The sequence below is a fragment of the Nyctereutes procyonoides genome, unplaced genomic scaffold (assembly GCF_905146905.1).
Source record: "Nyctereutes procyonoides isolate TBG_1078 unplaced genomic scaffold, NYPRO_anot_genome, whole genome shotgun sequence".
Lineage (NCBI taxonomy): Eukaryota > Metazoa > Chordata > Mammalia > Carnivora > Canidae > Nyctereutes > Nyctereutes procyonoides.
In genome coordinates this window covers 28,082,214-28,098,729 of record NW_026575043.1, presented here as the reverse complement: position 1 = coordinate 28,098,729, position 16,516 = coordinate 28,082,214, and the positions used below count along the sequence as shown (strand labels likewise).

General features: G+C 51.9%; 1 protein-coding gene across 15 annotated transcripts in view; it reads right to left on the bottom strand.

Moving 5' to 3' along the window:
• Nucleotides 1-3,946: 3,946 nt before the first annotated feature.
• The window catches only part of SGMS1 (sphingomyelin synthase 1), a 249,541-nt gene continuing 236,971 nt past the window's right edge, over nucleotides 3,947-16,516 (bottom strand). For all 15 annotated transcript variants that reach the window (XM_055322696.1, XM_055322698.1, XM_055322695.1 and 12 more), the window contains 3 exons: nucleotides 9,434-9,587; nucleotides 6,346-6,512; nucleotides 3,947-5,677 (listed from right to left, as the gene is read on the bottom strand). In XM_055322696.1, the coding sequence (XP_055178671.1) occupies nucleotides 5,498-5,677; nucleotides 6,346-6,512; nucleotides 9,434-9,587 (501 nt within the window). In that variant the 3' untranslated portion in view covers nucleotides 3,947-5,497. The remainder of the gene's footprint in view (nucleotides 5,678-6,345; nucleotides 6,513-9,433; nucleotides 9,588-16,516) is intronic.

Here is a 16,516-nt window from a genome sequence, read left to right as displayed (position 1 = left end):
CATGCCTCCCCCCATTTCCCTCGCGATCACGGGGTTTACTGAGCCCAGAGCTTGTTTGTGTGACCCCCCCCCCCGCCCGGTCCCCGTCACCGTTGCCCTGCGTCACACTTGTACTGATGGCCTCGCGGTTCCTGCTCTGCCGCGACCCGCCCTGGGCACTTGGATGTGACCAGTTACGCCTCCCCGAGCACCACTGTGTCATAGAGCAACTCTTGAGGGAGGAGTCGGACAAAAAACCGCTGGTGTCGAAAATGAGTGGGAAAAATCACAGAAGGACACAAACCATGAGCGGCCCTAACTCTGGGAAACGACCAAGGGCAGTGGAAGGGGAGGTGGGCGGGGGACGGGGGACTGGGTGACGGGCACTGACGGGGGCACCGGACGGATGAGCCCTGGGTGTTGTGCTCTGTGTCGGCAAAATCAAACTCCAATAAAAAAAATATACAAAAAAGGGTTACAATGGGCTGGAATATAGATAAATGTAATTCAAGGGAAAAAAAAAATAAAACAAGCCTGGATATTAAAAAAAAAAAAATGTCCTTGGTGTGAAATGAAGTAGGTACGACATCGGGAGGGGGTTCCTGGCAGGACCCGGCCCGGGACGGCGTCACAACACTTGCCACATTTCCTGCTCTCACTGAAAAACGCTTGGAGTCCCTAAAGTGCAACTCTTGGCAATGACCTCGAGCGAGGGGGCCCCAGGAGAGGGAGATCGTCGCACCCCACAGAACACACTCGGTGGAGAGAGACCCAGCCTCCGGGGCCGAAGTCACTGCCCAGGCCCTGCTGGCAGCCACTCCCCTCCCACGGGCCTGGCCTACACAGCCGCCGCCAAGAGCTCGGGTGGCCCGGGTCCCTGGGCGCGGGGCTGCACCCCAGGGCCTCGCGGGACAGCGCACGGCAGGCGCCGGCCAGTGGCACGTGGCTTGGCACCCGGATGTCCCCCCGCTCCCGGCCCGGCCTGTCCTGTCCTGTCCTCGCGTCCTCCGGGACACCCTATGAGCGGAGGCCCGAGGTTGCCGCGGCAGACGCCGACAGCCGCTCCCAGTCTCGGTTCTTGCGCTGTCATGAGGACACAGCCTGGTCGGTCCAGCCGGTGGGGTTCCCTCGGAGAGCAGCCCGTCCTGTTGGTCAGCCGCAGAAGCTCGGCCGCCCCGGGCTTCCTGCTGCATCTCCAGCCTCAGAGAGCTTTGGGGTCGTCACCACTGCCACCCTTATAGCTACAGAAGGTTGGGTGAACTTGTCAAGAAAGGACTGTTTTGGGGGGGGGGGTCCCTGGGGGCTCAGCGGTTTCGCGCCTGCCTTAGGCCCTGGGTGTGACCCTGGGTCCCGGGATTGAGTCCCACGTCGGGCTCCCTGCATGGGGCCTGCTCCTCCCTCCGCCTGTGTCTCTGCCTCTCTCTCTGGGTCTCTCATGAATAAATAAAATCTTAAACAAAAAAAGCAGAGTCCCCGCAAATGTATCTACTAATAGCCTACTGTTGGCCAGAAGCCTTCCCAATAACGACTAGCGCACAGTCGGTGTGCGTGTTCCATGCTGTGTTCCTAGTATAATAAAGCTGGAGGAAAAAACTAGGAAAATCGTAAAAGTGCCTCTCTAGTACTTGGTGCTGTATTTACTGAAAAAAATCCACATGTAGGTGGACCTGCTGGGTCCGAACGCATATTGTTCAAGGTCAGCTGTGCCATTGATTACACTTCACACGTGAAAAGTCTCAGCACAGCGGTGAAAAGACAGAGACGGTCAGGAGACCACACACACGAGGTGCCGTCTGTGCATGTGGTCTGTCCAGGGGCCAGGGGCACGCGCCTCAAGGACGGAGACCAGAGAGGGTCAAGGATAGGGGAGGACAGGGATGGCACCAGGCCCTGGCACCAGGAGGAAGCCGGCTCGTCGCCTAACCTCCCCGGAGCGGCCCCCCTACTCCCGGGGAAGTGCCAGCACGGGGGGCTCAGGGCTGCAGGCGGGGGCGCTGGGCTGGCCTCTGTCGGCCGCGGCCCTCCCTACCCCACCATCTGTGCCCCCAAAGCCACCCCGGACATGTCACCTGGCACCTGGGCGCCAGGGCCCCAGGACCGCCAACCCTGCTTCTGTGGCTCCTTGCTGTCGGGCTCTGCACCCCACGAACCCCCGGCCCGGGAATTCCTGGGGGACTCACCTGTGGGACGCCAGCTGCCCACGCTTGTGGCGACGGGGGACCCCCGGACACGCAGGGCACTCCAGGCCGGCGGCGCGCCTTTCCCAGCGGCCACGCACCGAGCCACAGCAGGGCCGCACCCTGGCACATGTGACACCCCCTCCCGTGTCCACCCAGGCAGCCCGGGCCAGCCTTGGGTCACCCTCCCCGCCCCCCCGTCCTGTGGGGCCCCCAGGAACCGGCCCCCCGCTGACCCTGGAGCATCCCTGACCCTGGAGCACCCCTGACCCCAGAGCACACCTGACCTCGGAGCACCCCTGACCTTGGAGCACCCCTGACCCCAGAGCACCCCTGACCCCGGAGTACCCCTGACCTTGGAGTACCCCTGACCTTGGAGCACCCCTGACCCCGGAGCACCCCTGACCCCGGAGCACCTCTGCCCCCGGAGCACCTCTGCCTCCGGAGCACCTCTGACCTCAGAGCACCTCTGCCTCAGGAACACCCCTGGCCCTGGAGCACCTAGCGGGGGGCGGACACTGCACTGGCAGACAGGTAAGGACGTCAGGGGCCCACAGCAGCGTATGCGGCCTGGATTTCCTGACCGAAGGGAGCGGAGGACACAGAGGCCCAGCATCTGCCCCTGGGCGCAGCCAGGCCCCCGGCTCTGGTTTGGCTCAGGCTGTGATCTCAGGGCCGGAGGGCAAGCCCCGCGTGGGCTCCCGGCCAGTGGGAACCCGCCTAGATTCGCTCTCCCTCTGCGCCCCCCGCCCCCAACTCTCTCTAAAATAAATACATCTGGGGAAAACCTGAGTAGGGACGTCAAGGGATCCGGGAGCACATCCTGTATCTAGTCACCTCAGGACCTGGCTCCGCCGGGTGGCCGTGGGCTCGGGCCACTGCCGCACCGGCCTCAGCTCTCTGCCCTCAGCTCTCTGCCCGGCTTGGCGCACTCAGCTCCACGCCCTGTGCGAACCGCTGGCCATCAGGAACCCGGCTGCAGTGAGGCCTCGGACCTCGCGAGGTGCACTCACCCGCTCGCTTCACGGGGAGGGGCCTCGTCCTGTGCCTTCCCGCCGGTGCCCCCCACACGGCCTCCCGGGAGCCCGCAGGGCCCGGGGCAGCGGGAGGCCGGGAACGGACCTCGAGGCGGCGCTCCTATGCCTGCCCGCAGCCCGGGAGCAGCCAAGGCCCCCGGTACACATCGGTGCCGTAGGGCATGAGTTTCTTAGGAAACCAAGAGGCAGCCTGCAGAGCCACAGTACCCCCCCCCCCCTTTTTTTAAAGAAACTAATTCGACTTAGGGGAAAAAAAAGGTTCGGTGTTCAGCGGATGCATTTGCATTACTCACGTTACTTTCCCTCAGGCCACGCAGCACCTGCTCCAGGGTCAAGGTCAGGGTGGGGCCGCAGCGAAGGGGGAGAAGGGGGAGCCATCCTAGAACCCGGTATGGCCTCCAGGGTCCGCCGCCTCCAGAGGCCACCGCCCGTGCCCGCGGCGACGCCCGGCCGAAGCCCCACGCGGGTCTCACCACTTTGACCTCTCCTCCGCTCCGGCAAAGGCCGACCGCAGTTTGGATCAAACCCATCTGTGATTCTTTTTATGTATTTAAAAAAACCAAAAAAACACTTGTACCTTTCCAGAAACCTCAAAGGGAAAACAATCAGGATCGCCACAGGCCGTGTCTCTAACCAACCCATGTTGGGGAAGCTCCAACACGCACGGTGATTTTTTTTTTTTTTATTACCTTGCTTTCACGACTTCGTCTCTGACTTCCGTGAAGGATGCGAACACATTAGAAATAACAGTCATTTATTTTAAGTATCAGGTTTTATTAAAAAGTGCATCTTGATTAATTTATGATCTAGGTAAGCTGTTAAGATATCAGTATACTCTCTGGAATAATAACTTTACAAATATTTAAAACAAACAATTTTAAAAGCCTTTTTATTTCCTTCACCATTATTGTTTTACAATACAAATATCACCTTGTGAATACACAAAAAAACCCTACGGAAGATAATTCTGCTGCGTAAAATACAGAATGGATAATATATACTTCTTCATTCTTAAAAAACTATTTTGTTCTCCACATTGGCAAGTATAGAATAGAATACTTCCCCAAACATACTCATGTTAGGAGTAAAACTCAGAGTTCCATGCAGTTTCTGCACAAATATATTTGAAAGAAATAGATCTCTGTTTTGTTGTTCACCAACAAAATTGTCATGAGAGTATGGATGACTAATTTAGAGCTTTCAAGTTTTAGTTAAGTGATCATTTTCAAAACTCTCTTTTTTTAAAAACAAAGTATTCATGGCTGTTTTCATTGTATAGTTAAAATCAAACTACCAAATAGATGATAAAATAATTTAAGTGGTACACGTCATTGCCACCTGCTCACAATATGGGAACAGGCCCGGACTTTCTAATTAGCTTCCCCCCTTCTTTAACTCGTAGCGATTTAAAAACCATAAGCAGTCTTCTGATTTAATTTAGCTATAAATGCAAAATTTAGTAGTGTATACATACATTTATATTTTCATGGAATATTTTATTTTAAATAAAAACATTTAAGATTGCCTACTGACCATACAATCAAGACAAGAAAGGCACTAGAAACATAGACAAATTTCTCTCCCAACAAGCATTTTTAAATTTTAACTCTCTTCTCTCCAACATGTAAAAATCTTTAAATTTGGTTTTCATAACATTATTTTGAAAAATAAAGTTAGGAAATACTTAGAAAATCACTTTGTAACAGAATCTTTTTTTTTTTTTTTGCACTTTTTGACACACTCTCTCTGCTGATTTTTACAAAATCCAAAGTTACCAAACCTTTCTGTGTCTGTCATTTTTATTTGAATATCGGTGCAACAGGTAGAAAGATTTCAGAATTGAACCCCATTCAGGTACTTAGAAACCTTCATAGAGACATTTGCTAGAAAATGGCTTACAGCCCAATCTTTGGGGCAAGAGATATGAAAAGTATGTTTTCCCAAGAAAATAATACGCTTTATTTCCAGATGTGACTGGAAAGACCAGAACTGATGATATAAAAGCTCACATTTATGCTGTTGCATCATATACAAAGGAACATGGTGGTCGCAGGTCATGTAAATCCCAAACTTATGAACAGGAAATGTGTACAGTGCATGATAGGTTAAATTTTCTTTATTGTTGTCCAACGCAGGTCCTTTGGAGAGAAAAAAAGATCACAGTGCTGACCAGGTAACTCAATAGGTTAAGTCAAGGTAACTGTTGAAAGAGAACAGGATTAGGGAGGTGTTTGTTTATGGCATCTTCTCTCATGAGTTCTTAGCACTTCGGACAGTTCCTCGCTTCCCCGCTGGGTCCGGCCGTTACGTATCATTCACCAAGCGGCTGTACTTGACTTGTCGACCGAGGTGGACAACTGGCCAGGGGAAGGGCCAGTGGTAAGACCGAGGTACGATTCCTTGCACATTCTTTTCAAAGTACTGAAATGGCCTGTACCACCACACCCTGGCCAGGAGGTTCATCTGGGAGGCTTCTTTTAGCACCTAGAACGACAAGGACAGGAAACCGCGTCAGGGAGCACAAGCCACGTCCCAGCCGCAGAAGGACGCTCTGCTGGTCATCCTCCACTTGCAGTTCAGGTATTTCCCTTATTGCAGTTTGCAGAGGACCCCAGACCCGCCCCGCATGTCCCTGTTTCACACACACACGTCTCCACTCTGCGCTCATCTGCTAACTGTGCCACACCCAACCCAGCAGGAAAAAATACTCTGATTCTGGGAGTGCATGGACAGCACGAGGCTTACTCAGCGTCTTGCCCATATACACAGGCCTCAGTCAGTGTGGCCGTCACTTCTCTGTGACGCCAGTTAAGCACTCAGCTGGTAAGGGCCCAGGGTGGGAGAAGGGTGGGGGGAGCCAATCAGGGTGCAGGTGGGCATAGCCTGGACGACGTTTGTCAGGGGCCGGGGGGAGGGACACTTGTTCTGCAAGGATGCAGCGTTGGTGTCACCGTGTTCACGCGTTTCTTGTTCATGTTCTACTCAGAGGTGGGTCAGCATCACCAGAGACAACACAGTCCTATCCACCGACCCCTCTGAGAGAAACCTGAGCCATCGGTGGGTTCTCTGCACGTCCCCTTCCCCCTGCTGTGCCACCCCCGCCCCCAGCCGGGGCGAAGGGAGCTGCAATCAGATGGGGGGGAAGGACTCACTTGCTGATTGGCCATAGTGTGGTACCACCAGAAGAGTCTCGTGGTGATGTAGTACGCCACCACCACATCCACAGTGTAGTGGTCATGCGCTAAGAGAATGCAGAAGATCCCAACCACGCTGAGAAGCCAGCAAATCCAGTGGTACCACCAGAGTCGTCGAGGAGAATCTGAAATGAGGAGAGAGGCACAACAGCCTGTCACTCAGGTAGCACAGAGGGCACCAACCACACTCGCCTCTGCAGCCACTTGGGTCCAGTGACTCCGAGCTTTCCTTCTGGAAACAGGTCACGCGGGAAGCAAGTCTGAGGGCGTTAGCTCACGTGGAAACAAGGTTAGAACGGCGGCAGCTTGGTTTTTGATTTACAACTGTATTTTGTATTTAGTTATTGCTAGATTCAGATAATCATAAATACAATTTAAAAGGTCAACTGATGGGGGTAATGCATCACGCTCGGTTAAAAAAAAAAAAGTCCACTGACATTTAAGTCCATTTACTTGTAAAAAATTTGGGTTTAATGCTCTAAGAAAAACCAATACCTTTTGGTCTGGAGAGAGCTTATATGGGGAGTGGGCGGTTGGGACCGCTACCACCGTCTTAGTTGCTTTCCAAGCTCTGTGACCATACACTGATCTGAAAGTCTCTGGGATTTCTGTTTCTCAAATGGAAATAAAGGATCCAGATGCCTGGGAATTCTGGTCCAAGCCCATTCAGAGGCCGGGCAGGGTCAGATAAACAATTGTCCACACCTCCACCTGGAAGCCCCCCCGAGGGAAGCATCAAGCCTTCCCGCCCTGTGTTCTCAAATAATGGGCTGAAGAGGGTCTGAAACTTTACAGAGGAATGTCGTCTAAATGTGATCCATCCTCCCCATCCTCTCCATGGGGAGGAAGTTCAGACTTTTACTGGATTCTCAAAGGGCCCAAGGACTAATCAGCCATTTGACTGAGATTTATCCAGCATCTATGATGTGTCCAGCACAGGAAATGCGCTAGCTACTGAGATCAATGAACAAACAGGCAAAGAACCTGCCTTTGTGGTTCTTCCTAAATACCTTCCTAGTACGGGGGAGAGACAATACAAAATAATTATAATAAGTAAATTTATAATACATTTACAATAATATAATAAATAAGTAAATTATACACTAAGTTAGAAGGTGTCAAATGCCAGGAAAAACTGCAACGCTGAACAAGATAAGCAGGACCAGAAAGAGAGAAGATGAAGGGGGCTGGGTCTTCACAGGCAGTGGTCGGGCGGGGGGCTCTCTTGCTCTCAGATCCAGCAAGATCCGATTGGACACCCAGCCAGACAACAGTAGTGGCCGCTGCTGCTGAACAGTAGGCCTGTGTGCCACCTGTTTCCATCGATATCACCTCTCCCCCGGCCAGGGGCAGCTCTCTGCGTCTCATCCAGGGCCGAGGGAGTGAAGCGTAGCGAGGTCAGAGGCTCGGGGCAGCACGGGGACCCTCCATCTGACTTGGCCCCCCGTCTCCCCACAGGGCACGCTGGGTTTCCTTCAAGGGGGAGGCTCACCTGCTGAAGTACAGTCAGCAGGGCCGGGAGCGCCCCAGTTACCCCAGGCCCGCGTGGCCAGGCGCGGGGCGGGAGGGTGCCTGGAGGTGGTACAGTTCCCTGGGCTCAGCCACAGGCCGGGGGCACCCACACTCCCTTCTCCCGGCGCCTGGGCACATCAGCCCTTTCCTGTCTTCCCTGAGACCACAAGAGGCCTCGAGCCGGGGGGCAGGGGGGCTCAGGGGGTGAAGCCTCTGCCGTGGGCTCTGGTACTGATCTCAGGGTCCTGGATGGAGTCCCATGTCGGCCCCTGCTCAGCGGGGAGCCTGCTTCTCCCTGTCCCCCTGTGCTCACACACTCTCTCAGTCAAACAAAATAAATTTTAAAAAGACCCGAGCTGGGGTTTCAAGCCTTCAGTCCCCAGCCGGCCGTGCTCCTGCCGTGCCTCGCCAGCGCCAGCCCATCAGGGTGGGTCAGGCCCCCATCTTCCCGGAGTCCAGCGGCAGCCAGCCCCCGGGTTTCTCCTGCTGATGGGGGACAGGACAGCACAGCCCCATCTCAGAGGACGGACTCAGACCCCTTCCTGTCGGTCACTTCTTGTTACCGTCACTGCTCTGCCTGCCAACTCGACGGCGCCGCACTCACTCCCAACACACGTCGACACGGCAATGTGTGCGTCCCTCCTCAGAGGTACTGGCAACCCGCCGCCACTCACTGTTCTGCATGGAACCTGCCTGGACTGGGCTCACGGAGACTGTTTTTAACAGCAGGATACTGAGGACTGAGGACAACTGAGTTTTCCACAAGAAGAAAAAGAAGTAACCTGTGGCTCATTACAGCGAACCAGAGCCTCACGTCTCACAAACATCATTTGAGAGAAATCAAGTGGCCGAAGACCAGAGACAGCATAATACCAGGTACGCAGATTTGACAAACCGTCCCACCATGATGCGCACGTATAAAAACACGCATGGAAAGGAGAGAGGACAGTGGTGGGGGAAGGAATGAAAGGCCTGTCACCTCCTAACACCTCATCTGATTTTTAAAGGGTTATCGGAAACAGACACGGCAAAAGCTAATACCTATTAAGTCTGAGTGGCGGACAGGGTATATTTAGTATTATTTTTTGTGTGTCTCAGAATAAAATATTTTAAGTACTTTCTTTTAAAAGGAAATTTCCCATTTAGTGGCCTCCTCATTCAGTGTCCCCAAGCCCACGGCTTCTGTGAGGGACATCACTGAGCACCTCTGTCCCCACGGCTCAGAGTAGAGGGCCAGGAACTTAGAAACACAGTCTACCATCACACCCACAGGCCTGACACTGCATTCCTGGTGTCTTAGGAGGTTTCCTTCTGGCCTCCTCCAGCAGCTGTCGTGCACCCCAAATGCTGTGCTGACCCTTGAGGGTGAACAAGTGACCCCATGAGGAAGAGCAGTCACCCCCCACCCACCCACCCACATGTGTCTCTCTGGGCGCGGTGGGGAGATGAGGTGCCGCCCTCCTGAGGCTTCCAGCCACACTTCACAGGGACCATGGGAAATGGCAGGCGTCGTGGAAGGCTGCTGGAGACTTACACTCTTTGATAAATAGGTAGGTGAGTGTGAGCATGACCGTGTGGCCACTGTACAGGTAATCCCCACACATGTTGTGAGAACCAGTGATGGACAGGCCACCGCCAGCGATGAGCTTCATTATTCTCCGCAGCTGGGCTTCCCAGTCTCCAAAAAGCTGGTGGGAAAAGAGAAAACAAGACTCATTATAAGGCCACATGAAAGTGTGCTATGATTACTAATATCCAGAATTGAGCTTTTTGACACTTTTTTTAAAGGTTTTATTTATTTATTCATGAGACGCGGAGAGAGAGGCAGAGGGAGAAGCAGGCTCCCTGTGGGGAGCCCGATGTGGGACTTGATCCCAGGACCCCGGGATCACGACGGGGACACGGACCACCCAGGCGTCCCTTGACACTGATTGCTAATAAGAGATATAAACCTGGCCTCTGACTTTGTTCTCCTGGCACAACCTTGGGGATTTCCTGAGATAAAGGTTCTCTGGTTATTCCTAAGAAGCCTCTTCCAATGACACCTGAGTGCATGTTCATGAGGTGACTCTTGGAAAGCCCCAAAGGATGGGGCTGGATGCCAGGAGAGCCAACCAGCGAGCACAGGGCTGAATTTCCAAGGAGGAAAGCGGCTGGAGGCTGAGCTAATCAGCCGCGGCCAAAGACCTAATCAATCCCACTTACATAATGAAGCCCCACAAAAAGCCAAAAGGATGAGGGTTCAGAGAGCTTCCAGGGTGGTGAAAGAGTAGAGACAGGAAGGTCCTGGGGGGGGCAGTGGTGCACCCGGACAGGGCACGGAAACTGTACCTCTCCCCACATACCTCAGCTGATGCTTCTCATCCACCTGGCTGCCCTGTTATATCCTCTTACAATAAACCGGAAATCTATTTCCTGCATTCCGTGTTCCGTGAGCAACAGCTAGCAAAGTAGCCAAGCCTGAGCAGCACTTATGGGCCCCTCCAATTTACAGCTGGGGGCCAGAAGTGCAGGTGCCGACAGTCGGCGGGACTGTGAGCCCTCAGCTTCCGGGATCTGATACTCTCTCCAGGAGGCGGCGTCAGAATGCGTCCTATTCTCTGACTTATCTGGTCAGAGAAGTGCTTGGTGTGGGTACTCAGAATAGAGACGCACGGGAGTGCTTTGCCTTCATGAGCTTATATTAAGATACATAAACTCCCACCATGAAGTCTGCCACTCAACGTTCACTGTTCTTTGGACAACCCTGGGAAGGGGTACGGTCCTAGAGGTGGAGCTCATGGCTTCAGAACATTCCTGAGACAGTAACACTTTCTATAGCACATTTCAGCAGACGCTTACCCAACTTCTAAAATTACACTGATAGGCAAAGAGTAATTGATTTGCTACCAAAACCATTTTGGAAAAAATATGTAGGAAAAATTCCAGAGCTTGGCTTAGAGGACAAAGGTTTTACTAACTTAGGTGAAACGTTGGACACTGGGGCAGTCAAATACAAGTATACATCGGTATGTGAGATGCAGTGACAAACCTGAAACAAGGAACTGAGGTGGGTATACTTTCAATCTTCTGAAATTATGTTGGTAGAATTGAATGTTTTTCCTTTCAATAAGAGTGAAAAAGGTTCGTAAATAAATCTACCCCTCTCTGATACAAGTCTGGGCTGCATATAGGAGTCGTAAGTGGCTTAAACAACTTGCTCATTTCAAGTTTTACTTGCTCTGTTGAACGAAATGTGTGCTTGTCTGTATTTTATGCTTGTCAGCACACTTTTAAATTCTGGTTAGCTAACCAATTTAATCACCGTGATCCATTTCAATATTTCACTGATAATAATCTGGGCTTTGGGAAATATGTGTTCTTATTATAATTTCCCTTAAAACATATATGTATCTGGATTTCTAGTTAAGGATGTCAGGTTGAACAAACCACAGAGGATATGGATTTCCAAGTTCAAAAGGTCAGTGGACATGCAGTTCAACAGAATAAAATAGACCTACATAGCAAGACTCAGCACCGTAAAATTTCAAGAATGAGGGTCAAGCAAGAGACCCTAACACCTCCAGAAATTAAAAACAAGCTTCACACAAAGCATTAAGAGTCGGGCTTTTTCAAAAATACTGGAAAACATAAGACTTTGGAAAAATGCCTCCAAAGTCTGTGGGAAAATGATTTCCAACTTAGAGTCCTATACCCAGCCATATGATAAATCGGCCCTACTGTATGAAAGCCATTTTCACAAGATTTCTCGGCATTTACCACCTACGTCCTCTTCTGTTCAGGGAATTATAAGGGTATGCTCTGTAAAGCAAAGGAGTAAATGCAGAAAAAAGAAGAGATGGGACCCACTAGGACATCTATGAAGGGAGAGCCAAGGGGCTGTGAGCCTGGACAGTGCACAGTGCACGGGGACAGTTAGGCCACAGGAGGGTAGTCCTTGGGGAGGTGATCCCAACAGCAGATCCCACTGTCTCTGACAGCACTGAATGAAGAGTCACCACATGGGGATGAATGTGCACACAGGAAACTAAGAAAGCAAAAACCAAGGCAACCACTAACTCTACAGAAAAAAAAAATATTGTGCAGAAAAGTAATTACAGGAAATGATGTGAGTTGGCTACAAAGAGCATTTACAAACTAGTAACGTAAGCACGGAGTATGGAGTTCAATCAGAACAGAAAACTAGGACTGGGAAGACGGGACAGAAGCATGACAGTCCATGGTGGGACAGGGTGGGGCAGAAAGGGCACAGGACTGGGGCCTGGGGCACGGAGGACCCTCAGTCCTGGCCTTCCCTGTAGGAGGTCAATAACATTTTCATCAGAACAGTAAGAAACAGAACGGCCACATCATTTAAAGACCAGAGGATAAACACATGCGTGTGCACACACTCCCGTAAAAAGTGAAAAGATACAAAGGTAAACACCACCAGATTCAGTTAAAGAGTTGAAAGTGAGTTAGGAACGTGGGCTGGAGTTGGGTCAGGGTTGGGGAGCTAATGTTTTTTGTAACAAGCTGTGTAGAACCATTTTATATTTTAAATGCATGCATATATAAACATGATAACATTTTTAAGTCTCAGTTTTTAAAATATTTTTAAAAAGATTTTATTTATTCATGAGAGACAGAGAGAGGCAGAGACACAGGCAGAGGGAGAAGCAGCAAGCTCCCTGCAGGGAGCCCGATGTGGGACTCGATCCCAGGACCTCGGGAGGTCTGAAGGGAGCTGAAGGGAGACACTCAACCACTGAGCCACCCAAGCGTCCCCTTTTTAAAAGTTTTAAATTGGAAGTTTGTTCTAATTCTGCCATAACAATGGATAAAAAAGAAAATTGTGGCAAAAAAGCTTAGGTAAGCTTTTCATGTTATATTATTTCAGATTGTCCTTTGAAAACTTTTTTTTTTTTTTTTTTTTACAGAAAACCCTATTCTCAGGCACCAGCACCCAATAATTTGCCCTCCCATTTTAGCACAAAATACCTGTGGGGAACCTGCATGTGTAGGGAGGAGAGAGAAATTACAAGGTAAACAGTGGGAGAGAAAACACCTATGCTTTCTGTTAAAAATATCTTTCCAAGTCCGTCAGATCTCTGCGAGGGGGCAGCCTCTAAGCTTAGGGGCAAACAGGAAAGGAGGACAGCCGGTTACAGCCAGGGAAAAATTGTAAAAAAGCAAACAAAGGAAAAGACAAATTACAGAACAACAGAAGTAGAAACAAGGTAATGTCTTTTTCCTACACACACACACCGAGATAAATCCAGTAAGAAAGACCAATGTAGGAAACAGAATCGACCAGAGGACAAAGGATACGGCCAGCTGCAGGCAGAGACTCTCAAACAAATAGAAACACAAACTGACATTGCCACCAGCTCATTGTCCCCGCGTCATGTCAGCCAAGCAGCAGGAGCGGGCGCTGGGGGGTGGGGGCCGGCCTGGGGTCTCCCATTTCCTCAACTGGCTCCAGCAGGAGGACGGGGTGTCCTGAATGCAGCTGCCAGGGGCGCCAGGGGTGGGGGGAAGCAGGCAGGCTGGGCTCCTCCACGCGGCTGTGCGACCCCGATGGCTGGCCAGGCTAACCTCACCCTCCTCACCTGCACCCCGGAAGGCGCAGCTTTATTACCATCAGCAGAATTCCCCCGCAGAACTCATCATCAGCGCGGACCAGCAACCTAAACAGCACGGCCCGGGACCCCTCCATGGGACCCCGCCACGCGGCTTCCAGGGGTCGACCTGAAGAAGGACCCCCGTATGAAAGAAAGCTTTATGTACAAACACCGCAATGTCCTGTGTAAAAGCAACAAACTGGAAACAACCCTCCAGGAGCAGTTATTAACTAACTGTGTTCCCTTGCTGTTCAAAGGGCAGGTGCGGCCCCTCCTCGTTCAGGGCAGGCTGTGTCCGTTCAGGGCAGGCCGCGTCCGTTCAGGCAACACCAGGAGTCCCTGTAAATAACTCCGGGCACACTGAACTGGAATCTGAGGTTAACTCATTTGACTCACTACAGTGATTCAAACGCACTGAACTACACTGTAACCGCCTTTTATTTTCTTCTTTCTTTTTCCTTCCTTCCTCCCTCCCTTCCTTCCTTTCTCTCTTTTTTTTTGATTTATTCATTTGAGAGCGAGCAAGCACAAGTCAGGGGAGAAGCACACTCCCCACTGAGCAGGGATCCTGACAGGCGGCTCCATCCCAGGACCCCGGGATCATGACCTGAGCCCAAGGCAGACAACTTCACTGATGGAGCCACCCTGGTGCCCCTATAACTGCTTAAGAAATTATGAAAAAATAAGTTTACGACGCCTGTGTGCTAAGTTTTTGTCGTAAATATTTCCTCCTATTGTGCGAAAAATTTAGTGTACTTAACCATGTTTTAAAAATATGCACAGAAAAAGTCCAGAATGTACATTCTACGCATTACTAGGATTTGCATGAAGCTGGCAGGGTGTCTCCCCGTCTCTGTCCCAGGGGGACTTCGTTCCTGCTCCTTGGGCTGGAAAGGGAGGGATTCTCTTGAAGTCGGTAGCTCTGGGATGCAGGCTGCCTCTGCGTGCAGCAGGACATATGTGAAGAAAAAAAGGAGACTCTTGGCTTATCCCTCGTACTTCTCACTCAGGCTTCCCTCCCCAATCTGCCTGCTGCCATCTTCGGGCGCCCCCACAACGCTGCTCCGCAGATTCTGCCTGGCGTATTTTACTTGCATTCAGGGGCACAGCACGGAGTGTCCCTACTACTCCACTAGAACTGGTATAAACCAACCCCAGGTGGGCTCTTGAATGTTAATTTTTGAAAGTAGAGGTATTTTGGGAGGACAGTCACATGGCCACTTTCTCGGGGGACAGTACGAAGCTGTGACGAGAGCGCTCCGATCTGCACCACTGTGTGAATTACGGAAGTCAGCTGTCAGTAAAAATAAAGCAACTTTCTTCAATACCTAATGAATGGCTCACAAAGTAAGTAACGTCGCCAAGTCTTAAGCAAGAATAAGGCATAGAGAGCAAGCCCAGGCAGGAGAGGCGTACGGAGCGGACCGCCTGCTGTCACGTCCCACTCCCACAGCCACGAACCACGAACGTGCCTCTCAAAGTACTCATTCATTCACTCATTCATTCATTCAATCAATCTACCTACTACCAACCAGAGCAAGTCACTTTTTGTCTTATTCCTGAGGGATCATCTCACTGCCAAACAGAAAATCCGCTGTCATCTCTCTGTGCCACACCCACAAGGCCGCTTTGCAACATCAGACCTCAGTCCACAGCTGTGAGGGCGCCCAGCACGGAGGAGCAGAAGATCCGTGGGATTGCTGCCAACCACGTCCCAGGCGGCCTGAAGCAAGCCGAGAAACATGCTCTGTGCACGTGGTTCCCCTCAGCTCAGCTCCCTCAGGACAGGGGCCCACCGCACAACGCTGCACTCCCTGACCGCACACCGCCCACCTGACCACCGACAGGCATGGAGGAACCGGTGTGAGGCACGAAACTGTCCTTCTGGGAGACGGAGTGTTTTTACAGGCTCAGCAGGTGCTCCAGGCATCGCCCGTCACCTCACTCCTCTCTCAGATTTCTTACTCCCCCCGGTGGGAAGAGCAGGGTGGTTTTTAACCTACGAAGACGTTAGCTTTGGTTTGGACAGAGGCTCCCAACTTTTCAGCAGCGCTTTCCCAGAAGTCATCTCGTCATGTCCTCCCAAGGCAGTCAGGTGGTTAGTGCAGAAGTCACGCCGCCCGTGTTACAGATAAGCACAGAAACAGAGAGGCTTTGTCCTGTCCCGCAGGGAGTCAGTGGGGTCAGGCCAAGTCCTTCCTCTCCCCCAAGCAGGCCTGCCTCTGCATCCCCAGGATGAAACAAAGAGCTCGCTGTTGTTGCCAACGCCTCCCCAGGTGACGTCGGACACCGCCTCCGGGCTGTGGTTGTTCCAACGAAATCCCACCCACCGTACACACGTCACTTAGTCGCAGGTGCACACCGCTCTTCACTAAAGGTCCTTCTCTTCCTAAGCGTTCTTCTCCTTGGAGACTAAGCTGCCCTACTTCCGAAGAAATTTTCGTGCAAGTCTTTTGCAAGCCGACTGCACGCTTTCTGGCTTCTCAAACCAGCTGTGCTCGACTGGACTCTAAGTTTCCGTGCTTTGTACTGTGCTGTGCTGCAGCAATGCTCCAAATGCCCCACACGTCCCCGAGTCTGCCTTCTCAGGGGCGCACATCCAACCCAAGCCCCAGGTCAGGGTCAAGGGTCTGGGGGGGGGGGGCTCTGGACAAATGCCGTGCCCGTTCCAGCTCCAGATTCCACTCACCTGCAGGGTGGCAAGGGCGACCGGCCCTCGCCCTCAGCCCTCCGCTCAAAATGAGATGATCTCTGGCAGGAGTGACCCCTGAAACTATAAAGTGTCATCCCGACGTGAGGCCACACCACGATCCCAAAGCCCTCAGGGAGCACCTAGCACCCAGCATCCAGCACCCAGCACGTGGAATCCAGGTCTGCTCCTCAAATACAACGTCTTCATGAATTCTCGGCTGTGGGCTCAAGAGACCTTTCTCTTCCTCCTACGGTCACTGCCTCAGTCCTGGGAAGACTCTGCTCCATCTCCAACATCGGATCCGCCTCAACTGATCGGAGTA